We start from the raw sequence: 21,344 nt of genomic DNA, 5'->3' as shown, positions 1-21,344 counted from the left end.
GTATACGAGTGAGTTTCGGTGATTTAGGTAATCGATTCTCTTCGTGCCTAGGCTAGTTATCTATGGGGCCATAGTATACTTTCTCACACTCCCCGGTTGCTCTCTTCTCTTCGGAGAATGTGTGCAATCCCTTTCCCTCTGCTTAAGCCTTGGGCTTAACCCTAATGGTTTATCTGAATTGACTTTAGATACAACTATATTAGGGTGTTTCTGTTCGTTCCTGTTTCCAATAAGTCTGGCTTCAGGAAGGGGGCAGGACATCAGAGTTCTTAGTCTGAGTCTGTTTCTGTCTAGCTTTGTGGTTGAGATTCCCTGGCTAGACTGACAGCAGACATAGGAGGCTTAGCCTCCTTAGTTCACTTTCGAAGGTTTCTGTACGAGATGATTCCTTCTTTTTGTGTTCTAACAGACTAGTCCAGTGTTGTTGTTCTCGGTGTGGAGGATGAGATTCTCTTTTTCTGTGAATAACAACGCCTTCCTTGCTTTGGTTCCGAGGGAGTTGGCAAGTATTGCTGGCCTCCCTCCTCGGATCTCCCCTAGGCTAAGATGAGTTTTCTTGGCTGCGGGTGATTCATTATTAGAGCAAGGTTGGCAGGACCCTCTTCCCCCTTTCCCCCTCTTTCCTTAGTGATGGCCTAGCCATTGCATCCCTGTCCGTCATTCTACATCTGTACCTAGCATAGGTTAGGATGTGGGGTTGACTCAGTCCCTTGCCCTCATCCATGTTTGTCTGTAAAGCCAGATGGCATTGGTCAGGAAGCCTGAAGTTATATTCTCCCCTTCCTTATGTGCACTCTTTCGGGTTGCCGGGCTATGAGGCAGTACAGTCTCTTATCCCCGCATCCATTCTGTTTTTCTTCTAGTGTTTGTACCCTAGCCCGGCTGCCGGCCTAAGTGGCCGGCAGCCGGGCAGTTGGAGTTCTCTGGTTCTTTTGCTGCCGACCGGCATTGGTTGTATACCTTTGCCGGCCGGCTATAATATTACACCATTGTTCTGCTGGCCGCTACGATTAGTGGCCGGCAGCCGGGTGTTGTTGTTGTTTAGCTGCCGGCCGGCAGTCCCAATAGAAACACACCGAGGTTCTGCCGGCCGGCAGCCGGGTGCTATCTTGTGTAGTTGCCGGCCGGCACACGCATTTGAACCAGCGTTCTTCCACCTTATAGTCTATAAGTAGTATACTTTGGAACTAGTTAAGGTGTGTGCCGGCCGGCACATTACCTTCTATACTGTAGCCAGTATTTTTCAGTATAGTATATACTGTAGGGAGAAAACTATAGTATAGTATATGTTACAACACTAAGTTTTTCTAACACTTTTGTGTTGTCTTGCACAGCCCTTTGGTGTAACCATACAGATAAAGAAAGTGAGTTCCTTCTTATCTACTATCCAGTATTTTAAAATCACTTATTTGGGTGTGAGCTACACCTGTTTCCTCTGGAAATTATTTCTTGGTCGCTCTAGAATAGATTAACCATACGATTTTATTATCTGGAAGGTTGCAGCAATTGACTGTGTGGGAAATACAAGTGTGTGTCTTTCCTTTCTAGTTTAGTTATTCTAAGCTATGTATATCCAGTGATACGTAGTTCACTTGATACTCATGGAATTTTCTTCTTTTTACAGGAGGACCATCCGAAGTGTGGAAGCGTTTTCTGCAACGTCCGCAGCAAGAACTTCTGCGGACATGACTTGTGTAGGAGGCACACAGCATGTGCAGTCTCCAAAGGTGATCTCCGGTATTGGGACCCGCAGGTATGTACCGTGTGCACAAACCTGATTACTGAGGCTTTTGATTCCCCTAAGACGGTGGAGTCAAGGGACGCAGCAAGGGAGAAGCTTTGTACCTGGGTAAGGGGCTTTCAGAAGAACACTTCTGGCCCCTATCTTCCAAGTGAGAAGATGAGGGCTTACCTTTTCCCCAAGGCGTCAGCTGAGGCAGTGATTCCCCAACCTCAAGCGGAGATACCATTGGTTCAGATCCCGGTGGATGCTGAAGTCGCGGACGCCCTGCAGGACATCCAATTGGACGATAGGATGTCGGAGGTGTCCGAGTGTTTGGAAAAAGACCTTCTGGCAGAAGACCAGGAAGAAGAGCAGGCTCCAGACAATGAAGAGGAAGAGTTCGACGAGGTGTCGGCTACTCCGGTTCAGGCCTCTGAACCTATTCCCTCAACATCGTCCTCTCTCCCAGATGAGCTGGGAAAGACTCTTTCCTCCATCGTTGGAATGATCCAACAGATGCAGAGGGAAAATAATGAGAAGGCTGCTGCAATGAAGCTGGAGATGCGGAGACTTGCAGCATCACGTGGGCCCCAGAAGAAGCTCAGCGTGAAAGACCTTCCCTTGTGCTCAGATGCCAACCCTTGGAGGTATGCCGAGCACATGCCTATGACGACGGGAAAAATCGTCATTTCGGAGAAGTTGGGCTCAGTCCCCCTTGAGGAGGTGGAATTCTGGCCCAGCAAGGAGTCGTATCCGGACTGTTATGTCCGTCTAAGGAAGGAACCAGCCTCAAAGGAAGAAACGGAGCCGAAGGAGGCCATAGTTTTGGACCACGCTAAGGCTCAAGCTTTACTGTCAAGCTCGATGAAAGAGAGGGGCTTCACAAACTCAAAGGTACCTGCTTTGAGTAAGAAGCACCCTTCCTTTGTGTCCTCTCCTTCTAGAGCCTTCCCCTTTATGCAGAAAGGGTTTACGGCTGTGCTGAAAGCAATCAAGGCAGGTAAGCCATGCCCCTCCTTGGAGGAGTGTAAACCTCTGTCTTTGGCCCTACCCATGGACCACAATGACTGGAAGGACGTCCATCTTACCTTCTCAGTCGGGAAGTTGGAGGCTGATATTGCCGGACGTCAGTTCGGTGAGAACCTCCCCAAGCTGTCTGACTTTCTTTTGCGCAGGGAGCTTGAGACAAAAGAAAGACTTGCTGCCTCAATGTCTCTTCAAACGACTCTGGAGACAATGGCAAGTGACCCCAAGGTCCATGAAATGTTTATGTAGTGGCTAAGACACACCTAGCCACAGTGACGAAAGACCTTTAGAGCTTCGTCAAAGCTAGGAGGGCTTGTAGGGAGTTCGTGTTCGCCTCGGCTGCGGTGAGGCACGAGCCAAGGAAGCTAATCTCCTCCAGCATTTGGGGCAAAGACCTCTTCCCTAGTGAAGCGGTCAAGGAGGTTGTAGATAAGGCCGCCACGGAGAATAGAAACCTTCTCCAGAAGTGGGGCCTATCTCTCAAAAGAAAGTCTTCCCCGGATGAGGGTCCCCAACCAAAGAGGAAGACTAAGAAGACTAGGCTACCCTCTCGGCCAGCCAAGCCATTCAGACAGCAGCAGCAACAACTTCCTATGCCTACAGTGCCCCAGATGGTGGCACAAACCCCGACCACGTACCAGTGGGTACCCCAAGCCGTGTCTACGCAGTCTCTGGCATTTAACCCAGCGTTCGAAGGGCAGTCAACTACCTTTCGAGCGAAGCCTAGAGGAGCAGCCAGAGGTTCGTCTGGACGTCCCTCAAGGGGGAGGGGATTCAGGGGTGGTCGCGGTCAAGGTGGCAAGACCTCAGGGCAACAGCAGCCAAAGTGAGATGATACCGGTAGGAGGGAGACTTCAGAATTTTCGGGATCGGTGGACCTTCGATCCCTGGGCCCACAGCCTACTCAAGAATGGACTGGGTTGGAGCTGGTACAGCACTCCACCCCCGTGCCCTCGGTTTTTTCCAACACTCCACCCCCGTTCTGAAGGAGTACATTCAAGAACTGTTGGAGAAAAGAGTAATCCGAAGGGTAAAGTCCATCAAATTCCAAGGGAGGCTGTTTTGTGTTCCCAAGAAGGACTCAGAAAAACTCGGAGTCATTCTGGACTTGTCGCCACTCAACAAGTTCATAGTGAACTGCAAGTTCAAGATGCTAACACTGCAACACATAAGGACCTTACTGCCCAAGAGGGCATATACCGTTTCCATAGATTTGTCAGACGCCTATTGGCACGTGCCAATCAATCGCCAACTCTCCCCCTACCTAGGGTTCAAGCTACATCAAAGACTCTACGCCTTCAGAGCCATGCCATTCGGGCTAATCATAGCCCCAAGGATCTTCACAAAGCTTGCGAGCGTAGCTCTCAAACAATTACGCCTAAAGGGAATCCAGGTGGTAGCCTACCTGGACGACTGGCTGGTGTGGGCAGCATCCAAGACAGAATGTTTGCAAGCTTCCCTACAGGTGATCCAGTTCCTAGAGCATCTAGGCTTCAAGATCAACAGAAAAAAGTCTCGACTTTCTCCATCTCAAAAGTTCCAGTGGTTGGGAATCCACTGGGACCTAGTGTCACACCAACTCTCCATCCCGGCGAAGAAGAGGAAGGAGATAGCTGGTTCTGTCAAGAGACTTTTGGATTCCGAAAGAATATCAAGACGCGAACAGGAGAGAGTGGTGGATTCTCTCCAGTTTGCCTCAGTAACAGACCCGGTGCTAAGAGCACAGCTAAAGGATGCAACCGGAGTTTGGAGAAGTTATGCATCAAACACACGAAGAGATCTGATAAGACCAGTACCGCTTCGTCTACGTATGCTTCTCAGGCCTTGGTCCCAAGTCAGGCAACTAAAGAAGTCGGTGCTTCTTCAGCCACCTCCCCCCTCGTTGACTATTCACACAGATGCCTCGAAGGAGGGGTGGGGAGGTCATTCTCATTGGAAGAAGGCCCAAGGAACTTGGTCCAATCTATTCAAGACATTTCACATAAACTTTCTGGAAGCTATGGTAGTACTCCTTACCTTGAAGAAAGTCTCCCCTCGTCGCTCGATCCACATAAGGTTGGTACGGTGGGTGGTCTTTTTGTCCGATGTCACTTCGTCCGACGACACTTCGTCCACGTCTTTTTGTCCATTGTCTTTTCGTCCGGTGGACTTTTGGTCCTACGACATTTGGTCCAACTTATAAAGAAAACAAGTGTTATAAGGGATTGTTATTACCGTTTACTGCACTTCTGTGTTATAAGTTTATACCTTATTGGCTTTTATGATATAGTAATATGCTCATTTTCAATATTAATCTTACCCGATGATCATGTAGCTGTCAACTCTGTTGCCCGACAGAAATCTACGGTCGGGATACGCCAGCGATCGCTATACAGGTGGGGGTGTACACAACAGCGCCATCTGTGGTCAGGTACTCCAGTACTTCTTGTCAACACCACCTCAAATTTTTCCTCTGTCGTGCCACCGGCTAGACCTACTTGGATACGCTGTTGATTCTGGAGTTATTGTTCACGATTTGGTGATGTATTTGCTCTAGAGTTTAGCCTTCGCTATTCAGGAAGCTTTAACATTAGCTTAGCAAGTTTTTGGAATTAATTTGATTTAATTTTGGTGACGAAGAGAGTATGAACTCTCTTTCACTTTTAAATGGCCGACCCTTCCCTTAGACGGAAGTGTTGGTGTCGAAGAGAGTATAGACTCTCTTTCTTAATTTTGCTTAACAAAGTTATAGATTTATTTTATATCTCTCCGCCTTTTATAGGCCTCTTCGATTAACTTCCTTTTATTATAAACTTATTAAAATTAATTTTTATGTTTGTTTATATGCGACCTTTCCTAATAGTAGGCGGTCTTTTCTTGGAACCGAAGTTAATTAACATTGAGCCCGTCATATCGTTTTTGCCTGTTAAGATTTTATGCTATTTTAATTTTAATGTTTTTGAAAGAATTTCTTTGATAGTCTCGTACTGTTTTCAAAGTTGAACTAACGTTTTGTTTTGTCTCCGGAGTTGTTGACGTTCAGAACGTTCAACTTGCGCTCTATCGTTACGATAGAGAGAGAGTATTCACGGTTTCACGTTGCAGTAAGAGTAAACCGATTCTAGCGTTTTGTTCATTCTTTCTTAGCTTAAATGGTTTTAATTCTAATAAAGGAACTTTTTATTTGGGAAATCTTTCAGTTTTTTTCCTTTAACAATAATATGTTTTAACGATATATATAATTGGGCTCATCTCTCAGGTTCTAAGTCAAGAGAGAGAGAGAGAGAGATAGAGACGGAGGGAGAGAGAGGAGGATAAACGTTTCGTTCAAGCGGGTAACGTTGTTATCGTTTTTGCTCTTCTCCCTAGTCTCTTTAGGGGAAGAAGGTAAACGTTTCTAGAGTTTTATTCTTGTTCCCAGGCTTTATGCGGTGAGAGATTTTAAACGTAGTTTATTTGATCTAGTGTTTAGGCTCTTTTCCAGCCACTGAATTCTTTATCTTTCATTATGTTTTTCTGTTACAATGTAATACTGTTTTCGCAATTACTAACTTTTAATGAAGGATAGAATTGCGTGTTTCAGGTACAAACCACTTAAAGTTTCGAGTTCAGTGAAATAAGTGCAAACAGAAAATCAAAAGTGATAAAGTGATAAGCGCAAAGTGTTTCAGTGTTGCGTTCGAGGGTTCGTCTGTTCGTGCCAGTTGTTCGCCTAGTCTGGGACCTCTTACAAGCTCCCAAGCCCAGGGGAGAAGTAATGTCGAAGGACTTATGGGTTCATCAGGCCTTGATCGACGAACAGACGTTTCCCTCCGTGGTTTCGGGTGTATCCACTCACGTAGCCGACGTGATCACCCCACCCACACAAAGACGAGAGAGCCCATTTATTCCTCGTCTGCGGAAGAGGTTTCTCGCAGAAACCATGGACCAAATCTTGCAGCTTTTAAGTGCAAGTCGGTCCCTTCCGCGCAAGTCCAACGGCCTAGGTGTAGCCACTGCCACTGGGTCAGTTCGGACTTGCTGCAGTACGACAACTGCACACCTCCCAGAGAGGCAAGGTGGTACCGCAACAGGCAGTAACTCCGTCTGTTGCCGCACCAGCTGTTTTAGACCCTCAGTCTCAACGGACAGTAGCTCCGTTTGTTGTTGTCTTTCATAGACCCTAGTGGTCCATGCTGCAGACTATACAGTCTCAGCTTGCTCCTTCATACAGGAGTATCATGCTGGAAGGTTGACAATGCAGCCTGTTAACCTACAACCCGCCGAGGTTGTGCGCTCAGCAGATACTGCGGCTGCCTGCTCCCACCCTCCACCTGTGAGAGCTCCACCTCCGATGCGCAGTCCACCCTGCCAGACGCATGTTCTTGCTGCTCCTCCTGCTTTCATGCGTGAGTTGCCGCATCGGGAGTTGCCGGGTTCCAGCACTATGAGGCAACCTCCTCAACCCATGAAGCAGGAGCCTCATGCTATGCGGCATCCTCCTCAACCCATGAGGCAGGAGCCTCATGCTATGCGGCAACCTCCTCTACCCATGAGGCAGGAGCCTCATGCTATGCGGCATCCTCCTCAACCCATGAGGCAGGAGCCTCATGCTATGCGGCATCCTCCTCAACCCATGAGGCAGGAGCCTCATGCTATGAGGAACCTCATGCTATGCGGCATCCTCCTCAACCCATGAGGCAGGAGCCTCATGCTATGCGGCAACCTCCTCTACCCATGAGGCAGGAGCCTCATGCTATGCGGCATCCTCCTCAAACCATGAGGCAGGAGCCTCATGCTATGCGGCATCCTCCTCAACCCATGAGGCAGGAGCCTCATGCTATGAGGAGCCTCATGCTATGCGGCATCCTCCTCAACCCATGAGGCAGGAGCCTCATGCTATGCGGCAACCTCCTCAACCCATGAGGCAGGAGCCTCATACTATGCGGCATCCTCCTCAACCCATGCGGCATGAGCCTCATCCCTTGCAGCATGAGCCTCATCCCATGCAGCATGAGCCTCATACCATGCAGCATGAGCCTCATCCCATGCAGCATGAGCCTCATCCCATGCAGCATAAGCCGCATGCCATGCAACATGCTCTGCATACCTTACAGCATGCTCTACATACAGCATGCTCTGCATACCTTACAGCACTGCATTCCTTACAGCATGCTCTGCATACAGCATGCTCTGCATACCTTACAGCATGCTCTGCATACCCTACCGCATGCTCCTCAGTCACACATCTTTGGTTGTTGCCAACTCACAAGACGGTCAAGCAGTTTCATAACGTTGCCTTCTGGTCTGCTGCTTTTGCACCAGTGAAACCCTCACTGAGAGAACTTAGCTTTTCTCGGATATGGTTCCTGTAGATGAGAAAGTGCTATTCTCCCTCCTTCTGATATTCCCTTGAGGACTCTGTCATTTGGAGAGGAGCCTTAAGCTGCTTAGCCTCCTATGGACTTTTATTTAAGCATAACATGCTTCCAGGGAGGGTAATGGTTCCGCTTCAGTCGCTAACCCCGTCTGTTGCCACACCTGCTCCCATAGACCTTGAGCTTTGTTGCAAGACATGCAGTCCAAGCTTAGTCCTTGTTAGAGGATTTTTTGTTTACGGAGTCAGTGTGTCACTGGGAAGACGTTCAACAACCAGCAGAGGTGACTTGTTGTGACGCAGTGCGGCAACCTCAGCAACCCGATAAGGAGTTGTCTGTACTACCCAGACAGTCTAGACAGTTTCGGGTTGTCGCTGTACTTCCTCGCTTCCCCATGGTTGACAGTTCACAGACTGTGCAGCAGTACCATGATCTTGTGTCCGGCTCCGTCAGACGACTGGCTTTTAAGAGCTCCCACAAGTCGTCGCTGTCTGGAGAATCTCAGATGGACTATGGATCTGACCAAGGAACTGGGCCTCCTGGTCAATTTAGAGGAGTCCCAGCTCGTCCCATCCCAGACCATTGTCTACCTGGGTATGGAGCTTCAGAGTCGAGCTTTTCGGGCTTTTCCGTCGGCCCCAAGGATCTACCAAGCCCTAGAATGCATCCAGAGCATGCTGAGAAGGAACCGATGCTCAGTCAGGTAGTGGATGAGTCTAACAGGGACACTTTCATCGCTGGCCCTGTTCATCGAGTTAGGGAGACTCCACCTCCGCCCCCTTCAGTATCATCTAGCTGCTCACTGGATAAAGGACATGACGCTAGAGACGGTCTCAGTTCCTGTTTCCGAAGAGAGGAGGTCTACTCTAACGTGGTGAAAGAACAGCTTTCTTCTCAAGGAAGGTCTACCTTTGGCTGTTCAGAAACCCGACCGCCGTCTCTTCTCGGACGCATCAGACACGGGCTGGGGTGCGACTTTGGACGGACAGGAATGCTCGGGAACATGGAATCAGGAGCAAAGGACACTTCACATCAATTGCAAGGAGCTGTTGGCGGTTCATCTGGCCTTGATAAACTTCAAGTCCCTCCAGCTTAACAAGGTGGTGGAGGTGGACTCTGACAACACCACAGCCTTGGCTTACATCTCCAAGCAGGGAGGGACTCATTCGTGGAAGTTGTTCTAGATCGCAAGGGGCCTCCTCTTCTGGTCAAAAGATCGAAAGCTCACGCTGGTAACGAGGTTCATTCAGGGCGATATGAATGTCATGGCAGATCGCCTCAGCCGGAAGGGTCAGGTCATCCCCACAGAGTGGACCCTTCACAAGAATGTTTGCAGTAGACTTTGGGCCCTGTGGGGTCAGCCAACCATAGATCTGTTCGCTACCTCGATAACCTAGAGGCTCCCGTTGTATTGTTCTCCGATTCCAGACCCAGCTGCAGTTCACGTGGATGCTTTTCTGCTGGATTGGTCCCATCTCGACCTGTATGCAGTCCCGCCGTTCAAGATTGTCAACAGGGTACTTCAGAAGTTCGCCTCTCGCAAAGGGACACGGCTGACGTTGGTTGCTCCCCTCTGGCCCGCGAGAGAATGGTTCATAGAGGTACTGCAATGGCTGGTCGACATTCCCAGGACTCTTCCTCTAGGAGTGGACCTTCTACGTCAACCTCACGTAAAGAAGGTACACCCAAACCTCCACGCTCTTCGTCTGACTGCCTTCAAACTATCGAAAGACTCTCAAGAGCTAGGGGCTTTTCGAAGGAGGCAGCCAGAGCGATTGCCAGAGCAAGGAGGGCATCCACTCTCAGAGTCTATCAGTCTAAAGGGGAAGTCTTCCGAAGCTGGTACAAGGCCAATGCAGTTTCCTCAACCAGTACCACTGTAACCCAGATTGCTGACTTCCTGTTACATCTAAGGAACGTAAGATCCCTTTCAGCTCCTACGATCAAGGGTTACAGAAGTATGTTGGCAGCGGTTTTCCGCCACAGAGGCTTGGATCTTTCCACCAACAAAGATCTACAGGACCTCCTTAGGTCTTTTGAGACCTCAAAGGAACGTCGGTTGTCCACTCCAGGCTGGAATCTAGACGTGGTCCTAAGGTTCCTTATGTCATCAAGATTTGAACCGCTCCAATCAGCCTCTTTTAAGGACCTCACATTAAAAACTCTTTTCCTCGTGTGCTTGGCAACAGCTAAAAGAGTAAGTGAGATCCACGCCTTCAGCAGGAACATAGTTTTCACATTCGAAACGGCTACATGTTCCTTGCAGCTCGGTTTTTTGGCTAAAAACGAGCTTCCTTCACGTCCTTGGCCTAAGTCGTTCGAGATCCCAAGCCTGTCCAACTTGGTGGGGAACGAACTGGAGAGAGTACTTTGCCCAGTTAGAGCTCTTAGGTACTATCTAAAAAGGTCATAACCTTTACGAGGACAATCAGAAGCCTTATGGTGTGCTATCAAGAAGCCTTCTCTTCCAAGGTCTAAGAACTCAGTTTCTTACTAAATCAGGCTTCTGATTAGGGAAGCACATTCTCATCTGAAGGAAGAAGACCTTGCTTTGCTGAAGGTAAGGACACATGAAGTGAGAGCTGTGGCTACTTCAGTGGCCTTCAAACAGAACCGTTCTCTGCAGAGTGTTATGGATGCAACCTATTGGAGAAGCAAGTCAGTGTTCGCATCATTCTATCTCAAAGATGTCCAGTCTCTTTACGAGAACTGCTACACCCTGGGACCATTCGTAGCAACGAATGCAGTAGTAGGCGGGGGCTCAGCCACTACATTCCCATAATCCCATAACCTTTTTAACCTTTCTCTTGAATACTTTTTATGGGTTGTACGGTCGGCTAAGAAGCCTTCCACATCCTTGTTGATTTGGCGGGTGGTCAATTCTTTCTTGAGAAGCGCCGAGGTTAAAGGTTGTGATGAGGTCCTTTAGTATGGGTTGCAGCCCTTTATACTTCAGCACCTAAGAGTCGTTCAGCATCCTAAGAGGACCGCTACGCTCAGTAAGGAAGACGTACTTAATAAAGGCAGAGTAATGGTTCAAGTCGTCTTCCTTACCAGGTACTTATTTATTTTATGTTATTTTTGAATAACTAATAAAATGAAATACGGGATACTTAGCTTCTTTGTTAACATGTATGCTGGTCTCCACCCACCACCCTGGGTGTGAATCAGCTACATGATCATCGGGTAAGATTAATATTGAAAAATGTTATTTTCATTAGTAAAATAAATTTTTGAATATACTTACCCGATGATCATGATTTAATTGACCCACCCTTCCTCCCCATAGAGAACCAGTGGATCGAGGAAAAAATTGAGGTGGTGTTGACAAGAAGTACTGGAGTACCTGACCACAGATGGCGCTGTTGTGTACACCCCCACCTGTATAGCGATCGCTGGCGTATCCCGACCGTAGATTTCTGTCGGGCAACAGAGTTGACAGCTACATGATCATCGGGTAAGTATATTCAAAAATTTATTTTACTAATGAAAATAACATTTTTCTAATTACTCCATTAGTCATGCTTAACGTTCTCTCTCTCTCTCTCTCTCTCTCTCTCTCTCTCTCTCTCTCTCTCTCTCTCTCTCTCTCTCTCTCTCTCTCTCTCTCTCTCTCTCTTTATATATTTATTTACAGTATATAGTGTTTGTGTGCTGCAAGTTTAGTACTTCAGTTTCTGAATCTGCCCATCCCAAAATGGCAAAGTTCATACAATCAGCGGAGAAGAAAAGAAACTTAGTAGGTGAAAGTAATTATTTCTACGAATTTCATTCGACTAATACAAAACTTGGAAAAGAACACTGGATGTGTGAGAAATGGCAGTGGTGTTCAGCGCGCCTTCACATTCACACAATCATTCGAATCCTTTTTTTTTTTTTTTAATCATTCATTATTTTACATGTGTTACTATGAGAATTATCAACTTTTGTTTTTTTTATTTTCACTTCAGAAGTTAGTTTTTATACTTCTTACCTTTAATACTAAAAGAATCAGCTACGCTTATAAGTTATTATTCTGCAAAGAGTAGTTTTGTTGAGCATTTTTTTTTTCTTTTTCTTTTTTTTTTTTTTTATACCGTCAGACACTTCCATTTAATTTTACTTTCGTAGATAGTTATTTTCACTCCTCTACTTTGGAGTTTGGCAATTATTATTATGAACAACAAGGGAGAAAGGGGTCCTTACAAGGTTTAATTTTCTCTTGAGGAAGTTATAGATTGGCTAAGGTTTTTTCTTTTAAAATTGGACCAAATGTCGTAGGACCAAAAGTCCACCGGACGAAAAGACATTGGACAAAATGACGTGGACGAAGTGTCGTCGGACGAAGTGACATCGGCCGAAAAGTCGGTACACGGGTTGGTACTGGACAGCGTGGTGATTGTGAGATGTTTGAATCGACAAGGATCGAGGTCACCACCACTCAACCAGGTGATGTTGGCCATTTTTCGACTGGCGGAAAAGAAGAAGTGGTACCTGTCGGCAGTTCACCTTCAAGGAGTCCACAATGTGACAGCGGACGCTCTATCCAGGTTCACATCGATAGAGTCGGAATGGTCCCTAGACGCAGGATCATTCTCCTTCATCTTGAGTCAAGTCCCAGAACTGCAGATAGACCTCTTTGCGACAAAGACAAGAAGAAGTTACCCCTTTACGTGTCCAGGTACGAGGATCCCTTGGCGGAAACAGTGGACGCGATGTCCCTCAACTGGAACAGATGGTCCAGGATTTACCTGTTCCCTCCTCACAACCTTCTATTGAGGGTCCTCAACAAACTGAGATCTTTCAAGGGAGTAGCGGTAATAGTGGCTCACAAGTGGCCGAACAGCGCGTGGTTCCCTCTGGCATTGGAACTACAGCTGAAGTGTCTACCGTTACCAGATCCAGTTCTGACCCAGCGAGTTCAGAAGTCGACTGTCTGCGCTTCATCACAGAAAACCCGGAACCTGCAGCTCATGATTTTCTCTCCCTAGCGGTGAGAAAACGTTTCGGGATTTCGAAAGACAGTACTGTATAGACTTCCTAGAGGAATATAAGTGCAAATCCACCAGAAGGCAATATGAGTCATCAGGGAGAAAATGGGTGTCCTTTGTCAAGGCGAAGAATCCGCAAAAGATCTCGACGGACTTCTGCTTATCTTTCTTCATCCACCTCCATGGTCAAGGGTTAGCAGCCAACACAATAACAACGTGTAAATCTGCTTTGACAAGACCCATTTTATATGCCTTCCAGGTCGACCTCTCTAACGATATTTTTAATAAAATTCCGAAAGCCTGTGCTAGACTCGGACCATCAGCACCTCCAAAGCCCATTTCATGGTCTCTAGATAAAGTTCTTCATTTCGCTTCACTGTTGAACAATGAGGAGTGTGCTTTAAAGGATTTGACCCAAAAAGTTATTTTCCTGTTTGCACTCGCGTCGGGGCCAGGGTTAGTGAAATTGTAGCCCTCTCTCGAGAGGAAGGTCGTGTTCAGTTCTTGGATGGGGGAGGACTGAACCTGTTTCCGGATCCTACGTTTCTCGCGAAGAACGAGTTACCCACCAACAGGTGGGGTCCCTGGAGAATCTGCCCTCTGAAAGAAGATGCATCTCTATGTCCAGTGGAATGCCTAAAGGTCTATCTTCGTAGAACTTCAGACTTCAGGGGTGGTCAACTATTCAGGGGAGAAACATCAGGCTCAAATTTATCGCTGAAACAACTTAGGGCGAAAATCACCTATTTTATTCGCAGAGCGGATCCAGACAGTACACCCGCAGGTCACGATCCGAGGAAAGTTGCCTCATCCTTAAATTTCTTCAATAGTATGGATTTCGAACATCTTCGCTCATACACTGGCTGGAAGTCTTCCAGAGTTTTCTTTCGTCACTATGCGAAGCAAGTGGAGCAACTGAAGAGGTCTGTGGTAGCAGTGGGTAGTGTCATTAAACCTGCTGTTTAACTCTGCGAGGAACAGTGGATTTAATTGGGACGATTAATTCCGGGGTGAGTGTGTAGTTCCGAACTGTTCTACAAACTAAGTGTTAGGGCACTAGGGTGCCCACATTGACTGTTCCATATTCAAAGGTGAACCTAGCATAAGTGCAGACATGTGTGCCAAGCGTTTCCAACGCTAATGTAACTGATTAGTAATACAGACTTTTATGATTTTGATACCTCGGTATGTTAAAAGTGGCGCTAATGTTTTTCTTTCAGATAAACAAGTTTTCTGTTTACTATCATGCTTATGCTTATTTATTGGTTATCCTCCTCTTATATATGTATAATTGTTGTTTAACCTGTTTTATTTTATTGATTGTCAATAAACTAGTTCTTGTGAACCTTGCGTCTCCTTCGCCTGTGTCATTTTACTTGAAATGATTTAGCATTACGTTTACTATGTATATTTATCTGGGATAATTCTAATAGATTGTTCCTTTATGCAAGCTTTTTTGCATTGGTTTATGCTTTCCCCTAGCGGGAGGACTCCATGCTCTAAGGGGACGGTGGCGGATATGCAAGTTTTCCTCCTACCCGGATATAAACCTTTGTCCTATCCAGTAATGAACAGGGAACTGGTCGATATTTCATATTGACTCAGTGGTTCTTTACAAACTATGCTTTACATGATATAGGGTGAGACCACTATATTGGCTTGTCTGTTATTCATACATAGGTATATGTACTCTTCGAGACTTTTCCAGAGTCTAGTATGACTCTTCCATGTAGGGGGCAGGAAGCGCTAACATGGTCTATGGTTAGATGAAAAGATGTATGACGGTAACATCTTAGGTCTCTAGGTCTAGTTGGCCGGGAAATACCTTCGGGGAGTACGGCACGTTTTGAGAATCCACAGATACAGTAATGCTCTGGTATACTTCCATCAGGACGACATGGCTTGAGCCCAAAAAACGGATTTTGAGCGAAGCGAAAAATCTATTTTTGGGTGAGATGGCCATGTCGTCCTGATGGACCCGCCCTTCCCCTTTCTTCTAAAAAGGGCTGTAGGTCCCCTCCCTACATACCTACATACAGTATCTGTAGCACCTGGTGTATCGCTACAAGGAATATAGATGGCGCCGTGAGCGGCGCAATGCATGCTTACGAAACGGGAGAGGAGAGATACCTTGCGAGCGGCTCTCCTTTCTTTCTTGTTTTTCGTTTTCTTGCCAATTGACCCCTTCAAAGTGTTAACTCTGTTCGGGGTGCAGATTGCTATGTGCCGTGTCAAGAATACGTCCTCTGATATTTTTGCGATATCCCTGGTTCTTTTATTAGGGATATTCGCTCCAGGAGTTAGAATTCTGGGTACCTTAAGGTAAATTCTCTGGGAATATCGCCGTAGTTATATATACCCAAGGAAGCTACCCTTTAGGAACTTCCATCAGGACGACATGGCCATCTTACCCAAAAATAGATTTTTCGCTTCGCTCAAAATCCGTTAATAGAGATCTAGCTAAAATTTGTGCATGGTGCAAATTATGAGGTATAAAGTAACAAAACTCAAAGTCGGATTGTAAGTACTGGTAGGTCGGGGGGGGGGGGGGGGGGGACAGTTGTTCCTCAGCATCCAGATCACTGCATTGATAATATTTCTTTACCCCTATACAACTTTTAAACTTTTAGGTGATTCTTGATTGGAAATTTACTTTTGAGAAACACATTCAGTCTGTTTCTTCTTCAGTTACAAAAAACCGGCTTATTGTGAAAGTCTTTAAGATTTTCAGTGATCAATGTATTCTGAAGAAATGTTTTAATTCTTTCATTCTACCTTGTTTTGAGTACGGTTATTGTTCTTCTGTCTGGTCTTCAGCTGCTGAATCTCAACTTAATTTGTTGGACAAAAACTTAGTCTATTAAATTTCTTATTCCTGTTCTAGATATTAATCTATGGATACCCTGGGAAGTATCCTCCTTCCATTCCTAGACCTCTGAACCAATGATATTCATTACTGCAGCACTTGACTTTGTATTTTTTAAGAAAACTTTTAAAAAGGGTGTATAAACTGCAATGGTAAGTTGATTCCCCTTTCTCCTTTTCTAAGTCTCAGACAAAAATGGATGGAGAAATTCTTGCAAGCTGGTTGTATCAAGGACTGGACAGTGCAAGCAATGTAACATTCAACAGATGAAGTTACCCATCCCGGCCGCCCTATATATATAGATGAGTGTCTTTGGACATCTAGAGTCGTTGCTTATCACAAGAAAGTGGAATAAAGAATGGAAATGAAATAACAGAACATGCCTGAAACATATGTAGTGGATATAGGTCATTAGGATGGACAATCTGGAGTAGTAACATGACATACAAACAGGAAAGTGATATGTTGAGACACCAGTATCCTACATGCAACCCAAATACTCGAGCATACGATACAGGAACTAAAGACATGGGTGCTAGAGACATATTGTAATACGAAATTGAGTATGACAGTTCCTGCAAGAGAAAAATATTTACCAAAGAGGAAGAATCAAGGTTTCTTTCTCAAACTGATGAATTTTCTTGGTTAAACATCATTCTGGTTAATATAGCTTGAATATCATTACATGTTTGTTTTTATGGAACAAGAAAATTATAATTTTTTTATACATTTCAGAAAGAGGCAGTATCTCCTGGTTCCCCTAAAAAAAGAAAAGTTCCTCAGCAGAACTCAATAAAAATTGGTTGCCCAGCACAGATCCTCATGAGGGAAGTTATAATGTTTCCAGAATTCAAGGTATTAAAATCAAGGTTAATATTTTTTTATATTACAAAGTATGGTGTCTGCATTTTGCATCCAATACTTATTCCCTTGGAAGGTCAACTTTAATGATTAAGATTTATAAAGTAATTTGGCTATATGATAATTTTGAAATTTTATTGAAATGGCAAATAAACTCAATAACCCATTCATTTACAATCCCAGTGCCGTCTAATGAGCTTTAGTTCATATACCTTCAATACCTTTTTGTTATTCACTTTCTTACCACATATTCATCACCCTCATAGTTTTTTCTGTCTTCCACATATGCCTATTGAGTGTAATTTGTGACTTCATAGTAAATTCAAAGTAGTACAATAGTTATACAAAGTACAAACAATTGTTTTACCCATGTTTATTTTACCAGTCTTGACATATGCAACAAATTTCATTGTTTCAAACTACATGTACCCAGTGGTTATTTGAGTATTAGCCCCATTGGGTTGCCTCCTCTGCAAGTTATTGGTTCGTATACCATTCTTATAGTTTAGTATGCACTATGTGTGAATTTGTGTATGAAAGTTATACTGTACACTCTGTTTTTCCTACTGTATAACTGCTCTATCATAATCTTTATATGATATGATGTTCAGAAGCATGGAAATAGATTGAACTCTAAATTTTTTAAATGAAGTGGGTATATAATGAGGCGGGGGAAGTCCTACCATCAGTAAGAGAAGTGGTAAATAAGCAGTTAAGAGGGTCCAGATGATATTAAAAAAAGAACAGAGAGGAAGCCTTGGACTAGATAAGAATTCAAGGAAAGACTGGGCACAATGACAAGTGAGTGGTAAGAACCCAGTAAATGTTTAATCTTGTAAAGGTAAAATTTGATGTGAAATCTTTGATGACGAGGGTGTTGAACATAGGTATCAAGTATATGTATCTGTGCCATCTCCCGAGTGTAGGCCTTTGGTTGTTGAAGCTTTTAGCCGATCTAGCTAAACTTTGTGTATGGTGCTCATTATGGGGATGCATTTTAATCCTAAATAAACACAAAGTATGATTGTTAGTAGGCCTAGGATATTGGAGCCTCCCCACTTGAAGCTTTTCATTGACATTTTGTTTTAATTAAATGAAGCACATTTAAAATTCTTAGGGTCATTTTTTATTGCAAAATCACTCTGAAAAACATATCTGGTTCTGTCTCTTCATTTGATATATTGAGTCTCTCTCAAGATTTTTTTATAGACCTGTCCATCCTGAGGAAATATTTTCAATTTTTTTTTCATTCTGGCATTTTTTTTTAAAAATTGGTGTTCTGTTCAGAAGCTAATCTCATTTTAAATTATTCAATCAGATGATTGTGTATACTGTATATTTTTCATAATTCTCACAATCCCTTGGTTTCAGATCTCACACTACAGTATAACATTCACCACGTATTACAAGGGATGCATTTAATTCTAACGGTCTTGCCTTTTTCTTTTGTAAGGCTCAGTACTTCACAGGATGCTAGGTGTTCTATTTTGGATGTGACCAGATTATGGAATGACCTTTCAAATAAATAGTTGAATAAGTGAACCTTAAAAAGTTCAAACTGGTGCAAATGGTTTTTGTTGAGAAGATTGACATAAACATGTCTTGATTCATAACTAGCTTACTGCATTCATTTTAATATCATAATTTGATTTATTTCTATGAAATCCCCTGATATTTATATAGCTTTTCTTTGTGAGGCTCAGATTTATCAACATTTACCCCTAAAGTTAAAAAAAAGAAATTCCCATTTTCTTTCCTTCCAACTACCTCATGCCTCTATTAAAGTAATGAGATACCTAGCGGTAAATGGCAAGAAGAAATCTGTAGGGCACCAGTATTACTGTATTTTTGTCTTAGTCTGTGCTGCAAGTAATGGTCTGGCATGATCTCTTCAAATTGTTTAATTTCTAGTTCACTTGTACATTTCAATATGCCTTCCTCAGGATTTTTTTAACAACTACAGCATATTTTGTTCAAGGGAATTATTTTTGGGCGATCATGATCCACATTCCCTTTGTGTATTGCATTGGGGACAGGATACAGACAATTCACTGCCCACAGTTTGCCTCCAATTATTTGCCACCATAGAACTCTTATTACTGATAGCTCATTCCTTGAAAATTACCAATTTTAGTATTAAGAATAAAAAAAGACTAATTACCTGTACTTTATTACCAAACAACTTTTTTAGTCTCTAGAATAAAAAAAACTTCTGTACCCCTTCATATCTTATAATGGCTGTCTGTGTTCGCTCAATCGTACTAAGTGAAAAAGGAAGAGAGAAGTTCACATATAGTGGATTTATATATGTATATGTATTTGATAAATGTTCAAAGATTGATGAAACAGTTAAATTTTGGAGATATAAAAATGGAGATTGTTGTAATGGAAGAATTAACACAAAAATTAATATGGTAATTAAATACAGTAAGTAAACACTCATTTACATGAGGCTGATGCTATGGTTTTAGGGGTAGCTATAGTTAAAACATCTTTGATATGCCGATCAGAAGATACCATGGAACCACCAGGTGTGATAAATGAATGTATTTCTGATATATCTCAGTCAGTACAAACAGTCATGCCGCATGCAAGTAGCATGGAGAGGTCAATAAGATGAAAAAGAAATGAGATCAGTGACACCCACCTTGTCCAACTGATCTTGAGCATTTAATTATTCCAAAAAGATACAAAGTGTATGAGCCTATGGGTGGAAGAAAAGAAACCTTCCTGTTAGCAAATAATGGACCAGGACAAGGGAGGATTTTCATCTTTGGCAGCGAGTCTTAGTTACAGCATCTCGTATCACCCATTTGGGTATATGGCCGGTACTTTTAATATAGTCACAATTGTCTCATCAAGTATTCTGCATTCGAGTACATCCTATTTGTTATGAACTTCTGCCAAATAAAAAGTGTGCTACTTATGTGAAAATTATTATGCTAATTTCTTTAGTGTCCAACTTAAATTCCCATTATATTCATTGTGATTTTATTCAAATAGTGACCAATGCAGTAAGAGAATGTTTCCCAGAAGCTACAGTCAAAGGATGCTTCATTCATCTAGTGTAGAGCATGCAAAGACATTTAACATCAAGTGGATTTCGATGGTAATACAATACTAATCCTGAATTTGCAAATGCAGAAATAATAACTGCTCTGGTCTTTGTACTGCATGCTGACTGTGATTCTCATATTGAAGTCTTAGCAAATGATTTGCCCACAGAACTAGAAACTACACTAACCTTGTTTGAATGTAATTATTTGAGGGTTTATAACAGACAAGGTAATTAGAAGGAACCCTTTACTCCCTTACAATTTATATTATGTTTATAAAAAAACACTGAATGACAAAGATCGAACGGATATTATGCAGTAGATTTTTGCAGAACACTTATAATTACAAACTGGAAAGCCATCATCCAACACTGTAAGTTTATTGAAACACTAAACAAAGTACAAAAAGGTAAAGATTTGTATATCTTATCGCTGGATATGAACCTGTCACTAAGTTAAAAAAAAGTGCCAAGAAATGGACAAAAGAATTAAGAAAATTGTTTATGAACATGATAAAATTTATGTGGTATAGCACATAATTTTCAAATGTAATAAAATTGTAAGAATGTTTTAAATAAATTATATTCTGCATGACTATCATTTTAGAACAAATAAATAGGTTTTTTTTAAATTATTTTATTTTTTCTCATGATTTTTGTTTTAATTTTTAATTGTAAATCATCAGATGGTGGCAAACCGTTATCTCTGGTGAATTGTCAGCTGCGAATTGACCTATAGGCATCGGAGACAGTATTGTGATTTAAATAATCTGTGTGAGGTGTGCGAAGGCTTCTCTATTCCCTTCCTGAAAAAGAGGAAACTTAACAATAGTTTAAGAAGAAATTCAGGGAAGACTAGACTAGTTGAATATGGTGGGGACAATGATGATATTGGAACATAAGCACCAAATTCTGATACAGTACATCACCTAAACAAATAATATTTGACTGTACTGTATTAGGCTTTAGAAGCTCTGAACTTCCTTAACTTCTTTTGTAAATTTACGGAAGACCACCAAGGTTTCTCTTGCCTGTCAGGGTGCTCCCCATAACCTGACTTCTCAAGTCAAGTCTGGTGATACAGTGCTCTATTCAGTAAGGATTTTGATGATGTACAACGCCATACAGACTCAAGATCCTCTCGTAGAGCCTCAAATTCTTCATTTACTTTAGACCTTTCAGCTGGGCAATCCTTGTCAGACTTTTAGACAACTAGATTGTGAGGTGAAAGTCTTAACTGGTAATATGGATCCTATTTCCCTCCCCTACACCTATATACTAAAGTAAACACTCGTGAGCAACCCCGTATTTCATATGTGAATGGTATAGCATATGTAGTGTACCATGGTTCCCTTAGTACCTAATGTTTCTGATCAAGTCTCAGCTAAAGTTGATGAGTTGCATCATGCTTCAAATGTCAGAGAGTTAAGTTTACTTACAAGGTTGGGCACTAGCACATCACAGTTTAACTATACAGTAGTGAGGTAAATTAAGTGCTAGTACCTCT

General features: G+C 43.4%; 1 protein-coding gene across 4 annotated transcripts in view; it reads left to right on the top strand.

Annotated features, from left to right (window-relative positions):
• The window catches only part of LOC137641471 (uncharacterized), a 91,661-nt gene that overhangs the window by 36,983 nt on the left and 33,334 nt on the right, over positions 1-21,344 (top strand). For all 4 annotated transcript variants that reach the window (XM_068374063.1, XM_068374062.1, XM_068374061.1 and 1 more), the window contains exon 4: positions 16,657-16,776. In XM_068374063.1, coding sequence (XP_068230164.1) covers positions 16,657-16,776 — 120 coding nt within the window. The remainder of the gene's footprint in view (positions 1-16,656; positions 16,777-21,344) is intronic.

The sequence above is a fragment of the Palaemon carinicauda genome, chromosome 5, assembly GCF_036898095.1.
Source record: "Palaemon carinicauda isolate YSFRI2023 chromosome 5, ASM3689809v2, whole genome shotgun sequence".
Taxonomy (NCBI): Eukaryota; Metazoa; Arthropoda; class Malacostraca; order Decapoda; family Palaemonidae; genus Palaemon; species Palaemon carinicauda.
This window is presented reverse-complemented; position numbering and strand designations above follow the sequence as displayed.